We start from the raw sequence: 22,484 nt of genomic DNA, 5'->3' as shown, positions 1-22,484 counted from the left end.
ATTCTGAAGATTTCCAGGGATTAATCATGCAGAGGTTTAGTCCCTCATCTCTGGGATAAACTTGGTCCTGGTATAGCTTCTCTCATTGCCAGAACGAGATGTTCTGCTCATTTGTTCCAATTCCACATGGAAGGTGAAGTGACAGACTGATCAGGAATGAGTCAGTGCCAATGACACCCTTTGGGCCAAATTTAAGGAACAGAGAGATTTAAGTGACTCGTAAGCTGGGTTTACCCAGAGTCCACTAAATTTAATTCCGTCTACTTTATAAGTGATGTCCTGAGTATCTTAACTCAGGTTGCTATTGTTAGAAAGTTGTACTTCTGCAGAATGTTAGCAGACAATAAAGTCTTACAAGGAAAATATAAAACCCAACAAAACCAAATACCTAAAAATGACAAATAACTACCTGTAGGAATCATATTCTATGACCCCAACTGCAAAGACTCCAGAGAAGAATCAAAACTACAATGCTAAAAGACTTAGAATAGCTGTAGTTAGAATTTTTTAAACAGCCGTTGGTATGACAGTCTAGTTACACTGCATACAGCATTTGAAGATAGTAATTATGATCAACAGTATTATATTAGCATAATCAAGTTTAGAGATTTTTTGCTACAATTAGAAACACATGGGTTAAATCTATAAAATGTAGCATCACTAACAATTATAATTTTAGGACAGCAGCTTGAAAAAGAGTTTTTTAGAAGACACCTATTTGAGGAGCATAAAGGAACTAGCAGCAACTAGCATTATAGCTAAACAGATGTCATACACACATATTTTGAATAAGAGCAGGTGTACACAGTCCTCATGACTGCAAATTGCCTTACTTTTTTTGTATAAGTATATCTCACATAAACAACACTCCTTTAGTTAAGACAAATAGATGTAGACCAGGTTTTTAATTCCAGGCCTGCCCAAATGACAGGTATTTACTTATTTATTTATTTATTGAGGCAGGCACTCTATGACTTGAACCACTCGACCAGGACAACAGGTATTTATTTTTAATCAAAATGGTACCAATACAAGCAAATGTCAAAAAGTTTCACTGGTGAATCTTACATTAAAAAGGGTTTGACATAATGCATTTTTGGTAAAAGAGAACATAAGCCAGTTACTTTACACGTATTAAACATACACATTTGTAATCTCTGTAAGCATGTACACAACATTTTGATACAGTTTAGACATAGCTCTATATACTTTCCGTCACAGATATATAAAGAATTAAGGATTAGACTCACTTAAAATAGTTGTTAGCCAGGCACCAGTGGCTCACACCTGTAATCCTACCTACTCAAGAGGCAGAGATCAGAAGAATCACAGTTCAAAGCCAACCCAGGCAAATAGTTGGCAAGACCCTATCTCAAAAATACCCATCACAAAAAGGGCTGGTGGCGTGGCTCAAGGTGAAGGCCCTAAGTTCAAGCCCCAGTACCGCAAAACAAACAAACAAACAAAAACAGTTGTTTAACCACTGTTATAAGGTGGTTATTTAAAAGACTTTGACATGTATAAATATTTAAATGAATCTTGGTTGAGTTAGGTCTCAGTTTCTGAAGTAGTTAAAAGCCTGACAAAATCCAGAGAAAACTCAACCAATTATCTTGATAAAATAAAAATCTTCCCATTAAACTAGTTTTTGCAAATGTTTCTAAGAGCAGACTATCCTTTAGATAGCTTCATTGTTATAGACACAGAGAATTAGGTCCTAGCTATACATTGGTATATGATCTTTAATAGAAATCCTCTACTGAAATTATAATAAGTCAATTAAATCACACACGTGAACTTTTATAAACTCTATCTTTAATATTCTTAAAACCTACTCATCCATTTTTGTAAATTTTTATGCTTTCTTGTTTTAGTCCTATCATTTTTTTCCAATTTTAGAATTATCCTTTAGGACAAAGCTTACTTTACAACATTTCTATATGTTTTTACATCTCTTTTCTACTTGTTTATTTTTAACTTAGACAAAACTGTCTAAGTTAAAAGAAAATACAATAGTCTTAGTAGTCTTATATTTCAATGAAGACCCAGGAAGAAAAGCAATCCTAAACTGTTTTTCTGTACAATAACAATTTACAAAACATATTTGCTATATTGTACCCCTATATTGTCAAAGAGAGTTAAATCCAAATCATACTTATGACAGAATCAAACAATTAAAATCCTTTGTTTAAATAACTAAACTTCACAATTTCTTTTGCAAGCCCCCCAATTAGGCAGCTACAGTAATTGCTTGAGTTTAAAATAGTACCTTTTTTTCTTCTTTAGTTCACAGTATGAGAGTTAACTCCCGAATGCTTGTGTTTTAGTTAAACCAAACTGAGTTAAGAACTTTGAAAAACTGGTTTTCCTAACATGGCCACAGACTCCCTCCCTTTTCTGGAAACAACTTTTTCCAGCTGGAGCAGCAGTTCCTGAATGCAAGATTTAATATTCTATCACAATTTTGTGCAGAAGAGCAAAACATCATCTGTCAATTACAAACCATTAGCCCTGACAGAGGCTCCTGTTAGTGCTCATCAGGGCATCTGTGGCTCAGGTGAGATAAGGAATGCTCAAGCAGTCATTATAGAGATTCCCCAAACAGTAATATACATGACCACAGGCATGATGTGTGACACATATGAGAGCTGAGTCTCTCTGTAAAGCTGAAACTCAGTGAGGTAATGGCTACCTATATCTCATGCTCCAACACTGGACCCCCACCCCCAAAGGGACAGCTGCACCATTTAAGGCAAGCCCAGGCATCCAGAGGATATGCTTTGCCTATTTCCACAGATCATTCTACCTTCACTCTTCCCACAAAGAAGAATCAGTGAGCCTACCTTTAATTCCTTCACTTTGCTCTGAACATCAGCAGTCTGAGAATGACAAGAAGATAGGGTAGAAGGGTGGAAGAAGAGCCTCCATACCTGTCACTCCTATGCAGATTGCAGATCAGAATGCCCATTTAAGGCAAAGCCTCCCAGTGTGGTCTTAAGGCTGCCAACTGGATTCCCTGTATGAGTAGCAGTGGGTAGAAGACACATACCAAAATGCTTCCCGGGTATGTGGTCAGAAAACTCCTTCCCCATAGGCCAATCCTACTGTAGGGCCACAATCTTTTGACACAGACAGCAGTGTATACTCACAGAGTATGTGATCAGAAAACTCCCTCTCTTTTGAACAATCCCACTGTGGGGCCACAACCCTATGATACAGACATCAGTGTGTACTCACAGGGTATGTGGCCCCAAGATGGGGCCACAGCTTCTAACTGTGACTGAGAGAGCCACTCATTCTTACAGAAAATGTTGATACAGAAAAGTCCCTTATCACTGGGTAACTCCACATGTGAGTACAGCCTCTACCTGTAACACAGGGACCATCAAGTCCTCCCAAGGTACACCTGAAGAAAAATCCATTGCCACAGAGGATCCTGATGGTGGGAACACACTCTCAATCCAAGATAAGACCTAAGGCTGAAAGAGGGTTACTAGGAGGATTGCCTCATACATTATAACGTTGTGCTGCCATCTGTTAGCCCAAAAGAAACACTCACAATTCAGGAATAAAGTGGTTCCAATGAAAGAGGTGGATTGCAGTCACAGCCACAAAAGCAAGTGGGTGGTGCAGGCCAGCTGCAATTCTGCATTTTATTTTCTCTATGTGTTTACTGATGCCATTTACCATTGACAAATCACAACTGTGAAATTTATGGATTGTAATGTACTGTGAGATGACTAAATCATTCTACTTAACCTATCTACCACTTCAGAAAGAGAAATCCTGCTGCATCCCTCTTATGTGAAGTCTAAAGAAGTTGAGCTAGAAATAGACCATAGAATGATGGTTACCAGATAGGGGTGGAAGAGACGCAGGGAGGGAAGGAAAGTGAGTCAAGGAAGACAGTTACAGAGAGGAGAAATCAGCTTGGAAATCTATCACACAGCAGGGTGATCCCATTTTCTGGAAAGCTGCACAATGTGGACTGTGATGGGCTCAGGCACTCTATGGTTGTCAGAGATTGGTCGTCACCACATGGCTGTGATGAGACTCACAAAGGAATCCACACTGAAGGGAGCCAGGAAGAGAGTGGCCTAGTCTTTTCCATGGTATGTTTTCCTTGTCCTTACTTCACCAGCTACCCACACCCAGGATCACTTGCCCTCACTTTGCTTGACATTAACAGAGTCATGTTCTTGTGACCTCCTGGAAATCCCCTGTTCCCCACAAGTCATTTAGAGTGTGTGACATACTGCCTGTGTGAAGCACAAGGGACAAAGACAGATGAGAGCCTGCTGGGGAACTGGTGAAGTCCAGAGAATTTGTAACCAAGATTCAACAGTTAGATCACTTAGGAAAAATGTTGGCCTGAAGGACCAAAGATAGCACCTAATAGTGGCTTAGACTAAAAAAGCATGCAAATGCAGTGTTAATGATTGTCATGGATTTCAAATCTGTGTATTAGTGGAAGAATTCACCTAGAGGAGTAAGTAGGAACAGAAAGATGCTGTCTAAAGGGAACTGAGACAGCTGAGCAACAAGGGAATGTTGCACGGGCAAGAAGGGACACAGGGCAGGCCAGCCCAACCTCACCTGAATATGAACTTTGTCCTGCTATCCTAGCACCAATTAGGAAGTGGTGGCTGTAGAATTAGGCTACTGCAGGAAGTGTGGCAGCTTCACCATACTCTCACTGAATTCTACAGAATGTGAGTGGAGTAGCAAGGTTTTCCCAAAGAGCTTTCAGGTAGAATGTAAACCATTCTTAAGAATGGTTTACACCCTCAAGAAGAGGGTGCCTAACTGTGCCAGATGTACTGACAAGTCAAATAAGATGAAGAATGGGGACAGACTCAGATTTAGCAAGGTGGCAGTCACTGCAGTCCTCACCAAGAGCTTCACTGGCAGCATGGTAGGGGGTGACAGCCTGGCAGAAGTCGATTTAAGAGAGGAATTGAAGATGACCATTACTTACGTTATTTAGTCACCTTTGTTTATATTATTTGCTGAGGACATTTTGTGGAAAGGGAGCAGAGTTATGAGTCAGAGGGCTAGAGGTTTTACAGACAAGCAGGTTTGCATGCTGGAAAACCAATCAAGTGGTTGAATAGTGAAACCAGCATCTCTTTGCTCTTCTGGCTCCCTCAGGCTGTCTCCTCACACGCTCTGGTTCCTGCACATTCACTTTCCCAAGCACGCTCCCACCCTGAGACCCAGATGTACCTCTTTCACAGGACTTGATGCAATGTGTCTGTTTCTGTGTCCCTCTCCTGTAATGAAAGGTAAACTTCGTTCAACCTCAAATGAATACTTTTAATAATTAGATGAGGTATAAATAAATACATGACTATCTACTAGCTGGTTTGTTATTGTTTCATTTAAAATGTAATCTAATTCAGTAAAATGGCCATCATAGCCAACTACTCTCTGGTGTTCATATAGGCTCCTGAAATGTTACTTCACCGACAGCTCAGGGATAACCAGCACATGTTCACAGATGAGAAAGCCGAAGTCAGACAGCTGAACGTGAACAGCTCATAGAAAATAAGCAGTGCAGGGTGGACAGCAGCTAAGGTGTATGCACAACACTCCTGGGGCAATATTCCAGCCAAGACAGTGCTGAGCCACAAGTGCCTCCATGAACTGAAAGGCCCAGCTGTGTCTTCCACTCTCTACAGTACCAGCACTAACAAAGATGAAGTAATTCTAAGTTAGTTAAAACCCTTCAGATATTAGAGATGGAAGTTACGTATCCAATTACAAACCCATCCTTCTGCTTCTACAAATAAAGCAATGAGGCAATGCTGATTACTGCATATTAGCGTAAGAAAAAGAAGCCTTGAGGAGGTGGGCAAACTTTCTAAGGGAAACATTTTACGTAGTCTGAATGATATACACATTTCATATGACTTCAGCACAAATTAAAATTTAGTTATTTGAGTAATTTATATTGTGCACAGCACAAGCAACTGCAGCTATGAGATGCCATGTTTGAGGGAAAGAGTGGGTCAATGAGGACTACCAGGACATCTTGGGCGTTTCTTCAGCATAAGATAAAAGACTCCCAGTGATCAAAGCACCATGACCATTCCTACCTTCCCAACTCTCTTTCCTAGGAATTCACAAAAAAATACTGGCCTTGGTTGGTATAGAGTCTGAGATATGCTAGGAAATTCTGTGCATTTTCCTTTTGGAGGAGAACAACCACATAGAAGCCCTCCCTCATCTTTCCAGCTCTTCCAATAGATGTTGAAGTCAGAGAACACAAGGAGGAGCTGGAGATATCGCACTGCCTTCTGCATTTCTAGAATTTAGATTGATGCTCTAATAAGTGTGTCACTCAGAAATAAATATAACTAACAAACATGGAATGTTAAGCAAAAACATAATCACTTCTTTTAACTTGGTCTCATGATCTTTACACCAAACTAACAATTAAGAGAGTTCAATTTCAATCCGTTTTCTGAGTTGTATATTTTACTGGTCCCATTAACAATGGACTTCGAGGTCATTTAAATGGCAGTAATGCAAACATTCCTAATTGCTTCAAGAAGGATATTTGGGTGGCCTTTGGGAGATTTAAACCAATTGTACCTTAGAATCTTTCCCATTACATTTTATCTTTTTACAACTTTCCTTCCGAAAAAATGAGATCTTATGGGTAACCATACTTGTAACTCTACTAGTAATTAAGTATCCAAGACCTACATGCATGGAACAATTAAAAAGCAGTTCTAAGATGATACATAGCATTAATGAGTGTCAAAGTGTAAATGTGGCTTGGGGTGAACATAAAACTTAAGAATTCAAAACAAAGGAAAACCATTGTTTGTTGGAATTTATCTAAGAAATGGGGTAGGTAACTGTCACTTTGGATCTTAAAGTATTAAAATAAACTAAAAGGGGTGATATTTTATTAGCTCAGGAGAAAGATGGCAGCATAAACTGAAATAAGAAAAGTGTCCAGCAAGAAGACAAGGAGGTTCTGTCTCTGCAGAGTTAACTGAAGAGACTGACCAGCAGCAATGCATAAAATTAAAAGGAATCAGCTGGATAAGATCCTTGACCACCAAACACAGTGGTCAATTTTGTAAGATGCCATTAATCTTACCTTGTGTGTGTTACAAAATACGATCAGTAAACTCTTCTTGAGTCTACTGTATGCTAGGCACTGTATTAGGTAAAGGAAAAGAGAAAAAAATCCATTGTGTCTGTGCACAAGGAATTCATACTCCAACGGCAGAAATTATCATTAATTGCTTTTTTATGATGACGCTCAAACTACTCAACACCAAGGCTTCAGAGCACATCTTATCCTAGAGTTTTGTGCCTTCATTTGCGTCTGTGTGGTCAGTCAGTAAGTTACCAGAGGTGCTTAGTTCAAACTACCACAGTTCATGTCAGTATCAAGACAATGTGAATAGCATACAAGATCTCTACACATATCCCCTGAAGCTGCTGCTTCTGCCTCAACTGTCCTTCCCATCCCTCTATCCCTTGAGGTCACCTCTTCTAGAAGCTTCTCTGTTCCTGGGGGAAGCCTTTCACACACATTCCATCTGAATGCAGCATATTAAGGTAGGACTTCTGTCCTTCACATCACTCCATGTGACCTTCTTGGCATATTTTTACTCAGCCATTGCAGCCATGCACAATGCTCTCGAACGACTGACTTTAACAAATGAACTGGAGGTGAATTCTACTCAACTGGTACAATGATCATGTGTCACAGAGCGGAGTCCAGCCCCTGGACCTTCTTTTTCCATGTTAAACAGGCCAAGCTCATTGGTGCTTCGAGCCTCCAAGATGCTCCTTAACATCCCCCTCCCCCATTTCATACACTGGCTCAAGCTTCATCTGTCAGCTCTTCAGAAAAAACTCTCCAGATCAGCCTTTCCCCAGGAGCCCCCATTACTGTCTTCTCCACACCCCATTCCCAGTCTCTGTGTGGATTATCTCACTATCTGCTGTCGTTCTGCTACTACTGTCTCCCCTTCATTGCTCTCAGTCACAAGGAAATTTCCAGAGAGCTGATCTGACACTGACCTTCACTGCTGCGTTCCTAGTCCCTGGCACAGTGCCAGCACCTGGTAATGACTCACTCCTCTGTGCAATCAAATGAAAGAACGAATGAAGACACTGGATCTTCACTCCACAGGTGGTGAACGGATGGCTCAAGGCTGCATTCAGATTGCTGGTTAGTTTTGTTTGGCCCTCTCAATGTTTTTAAAAATCTCCAATGAGTTGCCAACTCTTTAAAGTTAGGAGATTTCACATATAAATGCAATACAACATTGAGGCTTCTTTTGAAATCCTGGAAGAAGTGCAGATCAGGCAAGGGACATGAGAACTGGCTGTCTCTGTGGAAAAGGATCCTCAGGCCTTGGCTCCATCAGCCCAGCATTGATCCTGCACATGACCTGCCCAACCCTGATTGCATCCCTAAAGTGTCCTCACCTCACAGGGTTCCTGTAAGCCCTGCCCTCTGGAGTTATATTTCAGAACATGCCTCTTGAGAACTTTCTTGTCATCAGAGCCTGCCTTCTTATTATTTCTGACATTATTATGATGTTGAAAAATCACACGATTAAATATAAAAACTGAATTCATTATCTACTGGAGAGAAACCCAGGTGAGTATTTTTAATAGCCCTTTAGGTGGCATTAAGAAAACTTATTAAGCTATGAAGAAGACAACGAATTAAGAAGGAGATTTAACTAATACCATTGACAAAGGATTATTACTCTTAATTAAAATTCAGTAAGAAAAAAACAAATCCCCAAAAGGACAGTAAGCTTGCTTCATTCATGGATTTATTATACAAGGTTGTGACAAAGTGTGGTCAAAAAAATTTAAAAGATCAAAAGAAACTTCAAAACCAAAAAATTTAAATTCCCACATGCATTCTATAGCTCAGCTGATGCAGAGAGGCTCTCAGTGGGGCCCTTGTTCAAGTCAGTTGTATTTAAATTGTTGTGTGCTCTGCTGGGTATTTCCCTGCCCTTAATTTTTCAAAAATATGCCTCCCAAAAGCAAATGGTGCCCCCAAAGCAAGGCAAAAGTTATAATATTACTCCCAAGCTAAAAGGGCATGTAGTGTATTTACAGTGGTAAAGAGAGAATTTTAGCTTTCTTGAAAGGTGGCATGTCTTTACAGAAGACAGGTCAGCGTTAAAAGAAAAATGAGTCATGCACCCACAGTACAGAACAAACTCAGAGCATCCTGAGCAGGTGTGTCCTCCCCTCCCTGCCCCCACAGTCTCCTTGAAACCTTAAACTTCGAACCCCATTTCTTCTTCACAGAAGAAATGTAAATGACCAAGGAACACATTTTAAAAAAGTACGTTTTTACCAGTAACCTAAAAGATGTGACTCAAATGAGATCCCCATTCATCTATCATATGTTAATTTATTAACAGACAGTTGTCAAGTGATCACTATGATCTAAACACTATCAGTTTGGCAAAGATTTTTTGAATGGTAATAATTTTAGGGTTCAGTAAGATAAGTACAATCTCACCCTGTGGAAAATAGTTTTACAAGATGCATCAAGAACCATAAAATTGTTACTACCCTATGACCCAGTAATTAAACTTCTTGGAATTTATCCTAGGAAAATAATCAGTGTGGCAGACAAAAATTAATGAGTGAGGATGTTAATCATAGCAAAATTTATAGTGTCAAATACGTTATAAATGTAAATGTCTAACAAATAAGGAGTGATTAAATAAATTATGGTGCATTCAAATGTTGCACAATTATGCAGACATGAAAATTATGCTTTTAAAGACCATTTGTTGATTTGGGAGAATGCTCATGAAAAAATTTAAAGCCTGAATTTTGAAAAGAACTTCATGTAACTAATTAATCTTATCACTCTTGCTTTATGATGCAAGAGTTATTTTTGCCTTCCACAGGCTAGCTGTCTAACACTGTTCCAGCCCTGCTGCACACACACCATTTCTCAGATGCTTCTTACTCCAGGTAACACTCATTGAAGAGACTCAACAAACACAGCAATTGCTAGATGTCTGGAACCACAGAAACAACATGGCTTACTACAGGTTAATAAATACAAAGTACTGAACAATGTTGGCAGGCAACATTGCTTCAGCAGAAAGCAAAAATAGAGAAGAAACAGGAAGGAACCAGCCCAAGACTAGAGCACAGAATGGTGCAGACAGAGGGGCAGGAGGCAGAGGAAGGTGGAAGACAGAAGTCAAAACAGACACAGAGCTGAAGACTAAGGGCATTCTCTGCATGACACACAGTATTAGAACCTAAGAAATTCCCTTTTGCTGTATTTATAGTTTTATGTAGGTCAGACTAGACACTTACAAGAAGCATTATTTGTTTCTTGTAACACTGACCACAGGAAGGTTCAAAAGGGATGTCATGGCAGGAAAGCAGAACCACCTCACGGCCATGAAGACTAACAACAAAAACTGAAAGTCTGAGGATACCAAAATAACTGTCTGCACAATGTTGATTATGGTAAGGCAAGGGAAGCTGCATCTGGTTTTGGAATTACTGGGCTATACAAAGGCACAAACCAGTCTACATACTCCTCTGCACTCAGGACCCTACTCACTCTACGTTCAACATGGAAGAAGCCAATGCTGAATTCCACCATGCCCTGACGCGTGGCTTTTGAAGTGAAGCTGACAGCCACTGCGCACCTGCATTTGTGCATCCATGATGAGCTGTTTAGCCTCCCAACAAGCCAAGGATTGCATCCCAGCCTAGAGACAGCAAAAGCAGCCACCATGGAAAGATCAGCAGGTCACAGTGGGCCCCTCCGCGAGTGAAAACTTAACACTTCACATGAAAAAGTGGTGGCAGGAGTTATATAAAGAATTCATTTATAAGGTGACATGGTAACCATTTCTTATGTCACCACAATAAAATATGCAGACATTTGCTTAACAAGGCACTCTCAGTGATGTACAACTTGTCCGATATTATTCCACTTCTGTATTGTCTGATTGTAAAAGGGACCCATATGGACATTAAATTTCATTATAAATTACATTTTAAGCAAGAGGCTTTTTAAAGTATTCATCAATTCAGAATCTCTTTTCTCCTCCTCTTCCCCTTTTTCTCCCCCCCCACCCCCCACCCCCCCAAGCAGTACTAGGATTTGAGCTTAGGGCCTTGTACTTGCTAGGCAGATGCTCTACCATTTCAGTCATACCCCCAATCCCTCTTTGCTTTAGTTATTTTTCAGGTATGGTCTCACACTTTTGCCTAGGGTCAGCCTCAGATTGTGATCCTCCTAACCTCTGCCTTCTGTGTAGCTGGGATTACAAGTGTGAACCACCATGCCTGCCTCAGAATTTACTTTTTATCTTTACTCAACCTGACGTTCTTTCTCTTCCTGAAGTCTGGCTTCCTTCATTGCATCTTCATTATTCTGAAAACTGCTACTTTCCCAACATTTGGTTTGGGGGAAGTCTGAAAAACCTCAATAGACCACTGGAGCCATCTCATATCTGTTGTCTCCTCTTTTCCTTCCATAAGTTGTTTTAGCTGTTCATGCCTGCTTTGCTAGTTTTGAATTTCAGCTCCTCAGACAGGTCCACAATTCCACTGTCACTGGTTCTGTTCTCTCTGATTGCGTTCACTCACTCAGTTCTATCAAAATTGCTGACATTTTGTCATCATCATTTTCCACTCACTTTCTTTGGCATCATCTTTCAAGCCAGGACTGGTGATTACATGAGCTATCCTCTTTTCCCATTCTTTTCACCATGCAACTTAGCCTTTAAAAATTTTGTGTTCTCTATGCTTACATTGAGTCTTTTCTTGACCTTGACACTTTCATTGCTGCCCCTAACATGAAGATAATCTGAGATTGCTTTTTAACACCTTTATTGAGGGTGTGGGGATGTGGCTCAAACATCTGCCACTCCACTGGTCCCAAGGCAGATTCAGCTGGGTTGGAAGTGCATTCTCCTGGGATAGCTACCTGGCCAGGTCTTGTTCTTGAAGCTGCTTGTTGGTGCACAGAGAGCAACTCTCCAGACAGGAAAACTAGCTGTGAAGAAAACATGGTGGCTCTATCTTCCTTCCCCCTTCTTCTAAAACATATTGCTGCCCACTCTGTCCTAATCTTCCTTGCTTTTCCCTCTAAGGTGCTTTTAAATTAAGTCCTTGACTTGAGGCACATACCACGTCACTGGGTTTCTGGGTTCCTCTAGTAACTGGTCTGATTTAATTCTCAGCCTGGGATTGGTTTCTTCCCACTTTTTTTTTTTTTAAAGATTTGGTATATTATTTATTTATTTTTCTTTATTCCTTTATTCATATGTGCATACATTGTTTGGGCCATTTCTTCCCCCTGCCACCCACTCCCTCCCTCTCCCCTCCACCCCCCTTGCTTCCAGGCAGAATCTGTTCTGCCCTCTTCTCCAATTTTGTTGAAGAGAAGACATGAGCAATAATAAGAAAGACATAGCATTTTTGCTAGTTGAGATGAGGATAGCTATACAGAGAGATTCCCAGCACTGCTTCCATGTACAAGTGTGTTACAACCCGAATTGATTCATCTCTACCAGACCTCTTCACTACTTCCCGGTCACTTTACCATAGTGACCTCTGTTGTTTTAAGGTTATTGTACTAGCCCCTTTTTGCAGTGGGGACATCAAACACTTTCAGTTTTGGGTTTCATACCTTTCCCTATTCCTTCTGTATGTGTCCTCCCCTTAGCATGTGACCCAAGTCTAATATTACTGCATTTGTTTTAGACCGCATATGAAGGAGAACATATGATTTTTTGTTTTTCTGAGCCTGGTTAACTTTGCTTAAGTTGATGTTCTCCAGTTCCATCCATTTACTTGTGAATGATAAGATTTCATTCTTCTTTGTGTATAAATACCATAGTTTCTTAATCCATTCATCAGTAGTGGGGCATCTTGGCTGTTTCCATAACTTGATTATTGTGAATAGGGCTGCAATAAACATGGGTGTGCAGGTGCCTCTGGAGTAATGTGAGTTGCATTCCTTTGGGTATATCCCTAGGAGTGGGATTGCTGGATCATACAGCAGATCTATGTTTAGTTTTTTAAGAAGCCTCCATTTTGTTTTCCAGAGTGGTTGTACTAGCTTGCATTCCCACCAGCAGTGTATGAGGGTTCCTTTTTCCCCACATCCTCGCTAACATTTGTTGTTGGTGGTGTTTTTGATGATAGCTATTCTAACAGGGGTGAGGTGGAATCTTAAGTGTGGTTTTGATTTGCATTTCCTTTATGACCAGGGATGGTGAGCATTTTTCATGTGTTTTCTGGCCATTTGAATTTCTTCTTCTGAAAAACTTCTGTTTAGTTCAGTTTTCCATTTTTTTAATTGGTTCATTGATTTTGGGGGAGTTTAGTTTTTTGAACTCCCTGTATACTCTGGCTATCAGTCCTCTGTCTGATGTACAGCTGGTAAATATTTTCTCCCACTCTATGGTTGGTCTCTTCAGTTTACAGACCATTACTTTTGTTGTACAGAACCTTTTTAATTTTATGTAGTCATTTGTCCATCCTTTCTCTTAGTTGCTAAGCTGTTGGGATAAGGAAGTCCTTGCCTAAACCTATTGCTTCCAGAGTATTCCCTGCTCTTTCCTGTACTAACTTCACAGTTTCAGGTCTGATATTAAGGTCCTTGATCCATTTTGAGTTGATACTAGTACAGGGTGATAAACATGGATCTAGTTTCAGCTTTCTGCAGCAACATTTGTTGAAGAGGCTGTCTTTTCTCCATTGTATGTTTTTGGCACCTTTGTCAAAAATAAGGTGGGTATAGCTATATGGATTCATATCCGGATCCTCTATTCTGTTCCACTGGTCTTCCTATCTGTTTTTGTGCCAGTACCATGCTGTTTTTATTTCTATGGCTTTGTAAAATAGTTTGAAGTCGGGTATTGTGATACCTCCAGCATTGCTCTTTTTGCTGAGTACTGCCTTGGCTATTCAAGGTCTCTTGTGTTTCCAAATGAACTTTAGGGTAGATTTTTCAATCTCTGTGATGAATACTGACTTTTGTTTTCTAGTGATTCTTTGCTTCTAGCTTGTCACTGGATTTCTCTTACTCTCTAAAAGGATACTTTTCCCACATCCCAAATCTCTGTTTTCCACTTCCTTCAGCATGGCCTTCATCTTGTCTTTCATTTCCTCCATGTCTCAAATGCTTTTTTGTCTTGGTAGCTCTAACTCATCTGCCCTTTCTCGTGCTGGTCAATGTATGTGTGTTCTGACACAATAAATCGACCTTAAAAATCTCAATGTCCCAACTTGGTCATCAAACAATAAACAGCAGCCTCTCTTGGTGGTAGTTTTTAGAATCTTATGCCTTCCCTGAAGCCTTGAAAAATTAATTATACTGAAGTTTATATCCATAAGACAGTGATATGCAGGGTGGAAGGGCACAAGAAATGTCCAAAGAACACCTTTAAAAATTAATCTTCTCATAATCTGACCTCATGTCTATCAATGTTTATTCAATCAACAGACGAGGGAGCAAGAGGGACAGATGGTCAATGGGTGAAAATGGCTAAAAGACTGTAGTGTCTCCACAGGCTATACTTCACTCTAAAAATGAGAAGCTGTGGGACAAAATCATATCTTTCATATATAGGTATGTATGTGTGTATATATATATGTTCACATATATGTACATATATATGCACATATATGTACATATATATCCACATATATATACTTCATATATATGTGCATATATATATGTATACATATATACACACACATATATACATACTTAAAGCTTTTTTTGGTGGTACTGGAATTTGAACTCACTGCCTCACACTTGCTCTACCACTGAAGTCACTCTGCCAGTCCTTATTTAAAGGTTTTCACTTTTAAATCAATCTACATTAGGAAAGGTACTTCTGAATTAGGTGATGTTGATGAAATTAAATTTATCACATAATACTTACAAATACAAACAGAAACATTTCCTCCAAGAGAATTTAAAATTTAGCCTCCCACTTATTACAAGTCCAGAGGGACCCAGTCAGAGGCTGCTGCTTTATGGTACCTGTAGATGGCACGTCGAGCTACAGTTCAGGGAGGCCAGAGCTAGCTGCCAGGTTTGCCCTGGCCGGACATGAGTACACCCCTGCCTTAACTCTCGTCTTTCTCCCTCTCTACTTCAGGACTCCTGTTGGTGGCCATGTTTCACTGTTCCCCAGGCTCTGACCTGCTGGCCCAATGGTTTTGGTGGCATGCACTATGAATGTGTGGACTGTGCCCCACAGACCCTGGCCTGCACGATCAGTAATTCTGAGAGTTTGATCCTCCTTAACCCCAAATCTAGGAAGGCAAGTGCAGAATAAACCAAGAGACCAGAAGTGGAAAATATAGTAAGCCACTGACAAAAGCAACGACTTTAGATAAGAAAACAAGATGGAGTATAAGAAGTGGCACCTGGTGGGCCAGAATGTAGATGTTATGTCCAACGTCCTTCGGAGAGACACCATCATCTCCACCCTCCTCCTCTCCATGGTCACATTCTAAGCCTTGGTTGTAGGCATTCTTCATCACGTCCACCTAGCAAACAAAGAACAGCACACATTTCAGATCATTTGTGAGCTGTAATTTAAAACTGGGAAGCTTTATGGCACTCAAAAGCATAAAAGGGCCCTCAATGAAAATATCCTTGGAAATCATCTTGATTTAAATGAATATGGAAATGTGTTCCTACAGCACTTCCTGATTTACTTGGAAAATTTTGCTTTGATACTTGAATGTTAATAGTGATAACATTCCCATGCATGAAGAGAATATGGAACCCTGAGAAGCATCCATTACTTACTGAGCACCCACAAGGTGACAGACATGGTACTGGACATTGGTAGTGGGCACTGAGTATCCTACAGTGGACACGACAGGGTATCTATGTTCAAGGAACTTACTGTCTAGTGGGAGAGTCAGCAAGTAATGAGGCAAGCAGAGTGTAGTGTCATCAGTCCTTCTGTGGGGTTGTGAGGCCTGTGGGGCCATCTAACTCAGAAAGTGATTGGGGTGGGCCTCAAGGAGGAAACAGGTGAGAGGGAAATGGTGTTGTCAGTAGAGGAAGTAGTATTTTCAAAGGGCCACTACTCAGTGCTGATGTTGAATGAATACATAATCCACTGCCCCACTTAACCATAGGACATGGAATGTGTTGTACTTCTTAACCCATTGCTCGTGGGTTTAAGACTTTCATCAAATATATGTTAAATCAACTGCATCATGTCTCTTTTCTTATCTGCCTTCCTTGATCCCTTTCTTTACTAATGAAGAAAAAAGAGTGTGGTATCAGGGCATCAGCAATGGTGCTAATGTAGTAGACTTAGTCCTTATGGCACTGAGGTATGTTTTCAAGACTTTTGAACTCCATGCCTTTAAAACATGCCTACATTGTTTTATACCTTTTCATGAGTGACAGGGAAAATGTAACTTCTACAATAGGAAGACACACGAATGGTCTTTGTGTAAGCACACCCATGTCTCTGAATTATTTCCTCTAGGCCAAGCACTGTGCAACACCTCACTGATGAGAAGACTTACAACATATGTACTGTTTTTATTGTTGTCTCCCTGAGAACTATAAATAAGATCGGGGGTTATAAAATTCTAAAAATACCCTCTACATATATACTGATTACTAGGTGTCCACAGGGATTGGGTCTAGGTGTAAATGGGGATTGGTTCCATACTTTTGAGGATACCAAAATCTGTGGATGCTCAAGTCCCTCACATGAAATGGTTCACTATTTGCATATAACCTATGCATATCTTCCACAGACTTTAAATCATCCCTAGATTACTAATAATAATTAATACAATGCAAATGTTATAGAAACAGTTGTTACACTGCATTGTTCAGGACATAATGGCAAGAAAAAAGTCTGTAGGTGTTTAGGTGTAAATTTTAAAAATATTTTTGAGCCACAATTTGTTGAAGCTACAATGTGGAACCTAGGTATATGGTGATCATCCATACTGCGGACACTGTTGAAACTAAAGCCAACTTTTTATTCACAAAAAACATTTGCATATAGTTCAGTAGAGTGAACAATTTGGTCAAGACAAGCACTCAGAGTGAATAAAACTAGTGAAGTCATAGGCTCCAAATCACATAGCCTGTACCTTCTGAGCATTTGTGATGGTGGTCATGGTGTTCATTAGGCCTGTAGAGCAGTGAAAGTTGCTATCCTGGTTTTCTGACGTGCACACTGTGAGCTTATTCCTTTTAGGCTCTAAATCATTAACACAGCTTTGAAAAGTTTTCTTACCAGTTCCCTGGGTCTCATGTTGAAAAGAATCCTCTCTGCATTCTCGCTGTCATGTCTGCTTTCCATGATGGCTAGCAACAGCTTGGAGGCATTGTTCTAAAAACAAAACCGAGTCAAGGCACATGCAAAGTCGATTTCACGCATTCATGATCCCTTGTGCTTGTTTTAACAGAGACTGGAAGCACGGCTTTTTCAATCTAACAGAATTTAAAACCGCTAATTTCTTTTGTCTTATTAACATTTCCAAATAGAACATTTTAATTCATTGTCATTACAAAATAAAACTAATAAATCATGAGAGATAAATTACGAGGGATATTTAAAATATTTGTGAAAAATGTGTTTTAAAAGGAAAATTGACTTACTACATACTGCCTTAAAATGTCACTGCATTTTCCTTCACTATTTCCAAAATACGCATTTCTATAGTGACATATGAAGATGAGGTGAACAGGAATCAACCATGTATTTTAAGAAAGGGCACGTAACTTAAAGAATTTAGCACAATCTTTTTTAAAAATGAAATCACTTTAGTAAATCAAATTTTATATAAACTGGAGCAATAACTAGTGGGAATTAATACATAAATTCTAGATTCATGAGTTACATACACACGACATGTTTATTATCTGGATTATTCTATGCTTTTGCTTCAAAGAGAATGAAAACAGCTTATGTTGTCTTATGTGCTCTAATTTTGTTTGTAAACATATTATCTCATTTTTTTCTTATAGATATCAAAAATGCTTCTGAGTGAATTTACAACCCAAATGGGTACCACAAAGCTACAGAAAAATCTTACCACAGAAGACACAATAGTCTCAACATTCTGAAGCATGCTCTGTACATCATTCTCTCAATAGACTGTCACAGAAATTTCACAAATTGCAAGATGGAAAATATACAAGGAATATTTTTACAGTATATGTTTTCTCACTTAGATTAAAATTTTAACATCCACATACAATCTTTATTAGAAGTGTAAAGGAAATAAAGCCAAATGGTTTTAAGCCTCATCGAAGTGAGTCAGTACCTTTACAGAATAAAAATAAATGGAATCAGTGTTCAGTCTAGACTGACAATCACCGCACAAACTTGGTATGCTTGTACAAATTAATTCTACTGAGCAGTTTCAGTACTGAATTCTACCCACTTCTGTCAGAAGCACAGTCTAAAAATGGATGGATGTCAATAAAATGGTGATAAAGATAGTGAGGATGGGATGCCACCCTGCCATATATCGACCATCACAAAGACATTTTAGTCTTTAGTCTTTGAGGGTGAAAATTTTATTGCTTTTCCTGCCCCATTTTCTTTTTGCAGATTTGCATTAATCCTAGAATCCACTTTTATAATCTAGACCCTGCACAATAACAGTTCTAAAAAAGTAAGGTTTAAGGATTAGAGAAAAGCTGACACCTGGCAACACTAGCTGGGTTCTCCAATGAACTGTCACAGCAGACACAATACAGAATGACTTAAAAGTACATTCATTTTCACAATGCTGTCAGCAATATGGTATTTTTAACCAATTTTCTTTTTCACACTATGTCAGAAGAATAGAAAGAAATCTTGGGAACAACCTACTGAACCTACTGAAATCTGAATCAATTTGAAAGTCCTGTTCTTGCCTAGCTAGACATACTGTAAAACCAAATGGGATCATCAGAGTTAACAGGGATTTCCTTCCAAAGTAGCCAGATTCAGATTGCTTATTTATAAACTCAGCTCTACATATTCACAAACTAGTAATAAAAATAAAAAGTAAAAGACAAGACATAAATTTTAAAAATCCAGTCTTGGGGGAAGGGGGGAGAAATGACCCAAACATTGTATGTACATATGAATAAAAGATATAAAAAAAGTTTTTAAAAATTCAGTCTTACTCTAGATGAATATATATGTATGCTTAAAATTATGGATAGTCAAGCAATCAAATTAAAGACTGAATGATGGAAAAAGAAACCTTATCAAGATGATCTAACATGGCATCTCTGCACTATTATAGAGAAGTTATTATCTAAAGCACCCCACCCATGGAGGCCACCAGAATTTGCAACAGATAACATTTAGTCTTACAAAAACTTTTCTCAGATTAGCCAGTATATCAACTCTGCATAGACTCTTTAGAAAAGTATGCTCACCTCATTATGTAAATAAAAAACTATACTTAAAATATTTGAATTTACATCTATACATTTGGTATTTTAGATATACCTTGATTTACCCAAGTGCCATATTTTAGAAAGGTATATATACGTTTAGTTATTAAAATAAAAACTTAAATGATCATTTTTAAAGGAATTTTTATTTGAATACCTAATATCTTTGTGCTGTTAAGTTATTCCTATTTATTTATATAGGGTCTGTATTTATAAATAATCTGTGTCCCTATACTTTATTTTAAATTGATAAGTCATTCCTCATTAAGACATGTTACTTAACAATGAGATTCAAGCATGTACCTTTAGACTAATACAGAATTTTCAAAGTCAAAGACCAAGGCCTGTACATGTTGCTTCTTTATGAGCTATAGTTGAAGGTGAATTCACTATTTTTTCTAGTAACTATTATTAAGTCAAGTCTCATAGGCCTACACTGGTGTCACGATTGAAGTATGATGGTAGTGAGGCCAAGGGCACAAGTCCCACATGGGTGAGTGCCACTTCCATTCCAGTTGTGAATCAAAGAGTGAAAAAAAAAATACAAACTTGTCTCTTGAATTAAAATAGTTTGCTTCCAAAGAGCCATTAGCACAATCTTATTATGAGTAGGCCATATATATATATATATATATATATACACATCCCACTGACTACCTAAACCTACACTTAGAAATAGAAAATAAAAATATCATTTCTACACTTCTTGGCATAACTTTACCCACACAAAGTTCATCTTAAATATACTTTTTCTATGACATTGGGTAGACCTGGCTTTATAGAGAAATTGCACTTCACCAAATGACTGGGTTTTTTATCCTGTATACCATTACTAAACATGTTAATGTGGTCATTAATAATTTATCTTAATTGAATACATTGACTTAGCATTTGGGAATATATATAGTTTCTTATGGTTATTCATTTGTTTGTCTTCTTTTAAACAAAAAGTTCAAGAAGAAAAATTTTAAATGGCATTGGGACCCTGAGTTCTGGCAAGTGGAACTGCTAGAAGGGTGTATAGGCTTAAATTAAAGGACCTTCTTAAAGGACTGTGAGTATGACAGTGTATTTGGGGGAAAAGATTGTAACATAAGAGAGTCAGAAATAAGAACATAAAACTGCAGCACTCCATTGACATCTGAGTAATTGTGACTTGCTGGATGGCTACTCGACCCAAGGTTGATCAAAAACACCTGGCATGGAGAATGTTCAGCACCACTCTTTCTCTATAACCAAAACTGAAGTAAAACCAGAAGGGAAATAAACAAAGAACTCTAATAAAAGACCGTGCAATTGGATACCATCTCAAGGTCATTTCACTTTTTATCAGGAATTTGGTGAACCTTACAATTTTACTATCCCTTTCTGCCAATTCACTAGTTGAAAATCTGATAACATCTTGCTTTATACAACAGGTACTGGCAGACTTTCATCAACTCTGAAAGGCAGTTCCATATAGAGAATGTAACTTCCCTGCTCAAATAGTGGATCACTGTACCTTTAGCTGGAGAACGAGGTCCATTCGGTATTTACCAAGAGGGTTTATGTCATTTAGAATCAAAGCAATGATGATATCAATCCCATTAGATTCATGAGTAGCAATACAGCTCTACAAGATAAAATATTTGTAAAATAACATTCTATTTACAACCTACCACTAGAAATAACAGGACACAAAAATTAACAGAATAACCCAAGACTTTGTTCTTTAAAATATAATTTAGATCTAACTTTGAGCATTTGACTCCTCATTTTGTGAAGAGTCTGACTATTAATTGATTGGATTGGTTAGAAGAACATTAAGTGGGCACTGTGTGAAGCACCTGCATTTTTTTTTTATTATTCATATGTGCATACAAGGCTTGGGTCATTTCTCCCCCCTGCCCTCACCCCCTCCTTTACCACCCACTCTGCCCCCTCCCTCTCTCCCCCACCCCCTCATTACCCAGCAGAAACTATTTTGCCCTTATTTCTAATTTTGTTGTAGAGAGAGTATAAGCAATAACAGGAAGGAACAAGGGTTTTTGCTGGTTAAGATAAGGATAGCTACACAGGGAGTTGATTCACATTAATTTCCTGTGCGTGTGTTACCTTCTAGGTTAATTCTTTTTGATCTAACCTTTTCTCTAGTTCCTGGTCCCCTTTTCCTATTGGCCTCTGTTGCTTTTAAGGTATCTGCTTTAGTTTCTCTGCGTTAAGGGCAACAAATGCTAGCTAATTTTTTAAGTGTCTTACTTATCCTCACCCCCTCCCTTGTGTGCTCTAGCTTTTATCATGTGCTCAAAGTCCAATCCCATTGTTGAAGCACCTGCATTTTACAATGAACTACTTTTATAGACTTTCAAAGATGACTTGTTAAATACTTCTACAGTCAATAAATTCCAATAGCTCTGTTGATGGCAACAGAGGAGCTCCTTAAACTTAGAGTTTTAAAAGCAAATTTCATAGAACTCATAGGGCACTTTAATTTAGTGCCTTCTTAATACTAGATTGCTAATGAGAGATGCTGCAAAGACAGGTGATGTGGGAGTGTCCTGATATTTGGGGATACAACAACTGCCAATAATGGAGGCTAAGGTAAGTTCAGTAGAATTCTTGAGACTGGGTGACTTATGGAGGAATCCTGACTGGGGAAAGTACACAAAACATCCTGAGGGATATATGGGGCTGGGGTTTGAACTCAGGGCCTCCCACTTGCAAAGCAGGCTTTCTACTGCTGAGCCACACCTCCTGTCCAACCTGCTCTGGTTGTCTTGGAGATGGGGTCTTGTAAACTATTTTTCCAGGCTGGCCTCAACCATGATCCTGTCGATCTCCCAAGCAGCCAGGATGAAGGTGTGAGCCCCTGGAGCCCGGCTAACTATGAATATTTTGAAGATGAAGACCAACTGTGCACAGCCCTGAACTTAATTTTATAGAACTTAAAAGTAGGGGTCTGAGGGCTAGATTTGTGGGACTATGCTACAGATAGCATCTTGTCAATGAGGTCTGAAAACATGAAACTCAGGTGAGTTACATGAGAAAGATTAAAATC

General features: G+C 38.9%; 1 protein-coding gene across 8 annotated transcripts in view; it reads right to left on the bottom strand.

Annotated features, from left to right (window-relative positions):
- The window catches only part of Itpr2 (inositol 1,4,5-trisphosphate receptor type 2), an 842,075-nt gene that overhangs the window by 523,330 nt on the left and 296,261 nt on the right, over positions 1-22,484 (bottom strand). For 7 of the 8 annotated variants that reach the window (XM_074075818.1, XM_074075816.1, XM_074075815.1 and 4 more), the window contains 3 exons: positions 20,949-21,059; positions 17,286-17,381; positions 15,433-15,555 (listed from right to left, as the gene is read on the bottom strand). The exons of the other annotated variant lie outside the window; for it this stretch is intronic. In XM_074075818.1, coding sequence (XP_073931919.1) covers positions 15,433-15,555; positions 17,286-17,381; positions 20,949-21,059 — 330 coding nt within the window. The remainder of the gene's footprint in view (positions 1-15,432; positions 15,556-17,285; positions 17,382-20,948; positions 21,060-22,484) is intronic. 8 annotated transcript variants of the gene reach the window in all.

This window comes from Castor canadensis, chromosome 6, assembly GCF_047511655.1.
Source record: "Castor canadensis chromosome 6, mCasCan1.hap1v2, whole genome shotgun sequence".
Taxonomy (NCBI): domain Eukaryota; kingdom Metazoa; phylum Chordata; class Mammalia; order Rodentia; family Castoridae; genus Castor; species Castor canadensis.
Note: the sequence above shows the minus strand (reverse complement) of the source record. Positions and strands in the feature narration are given on the sequence as shown.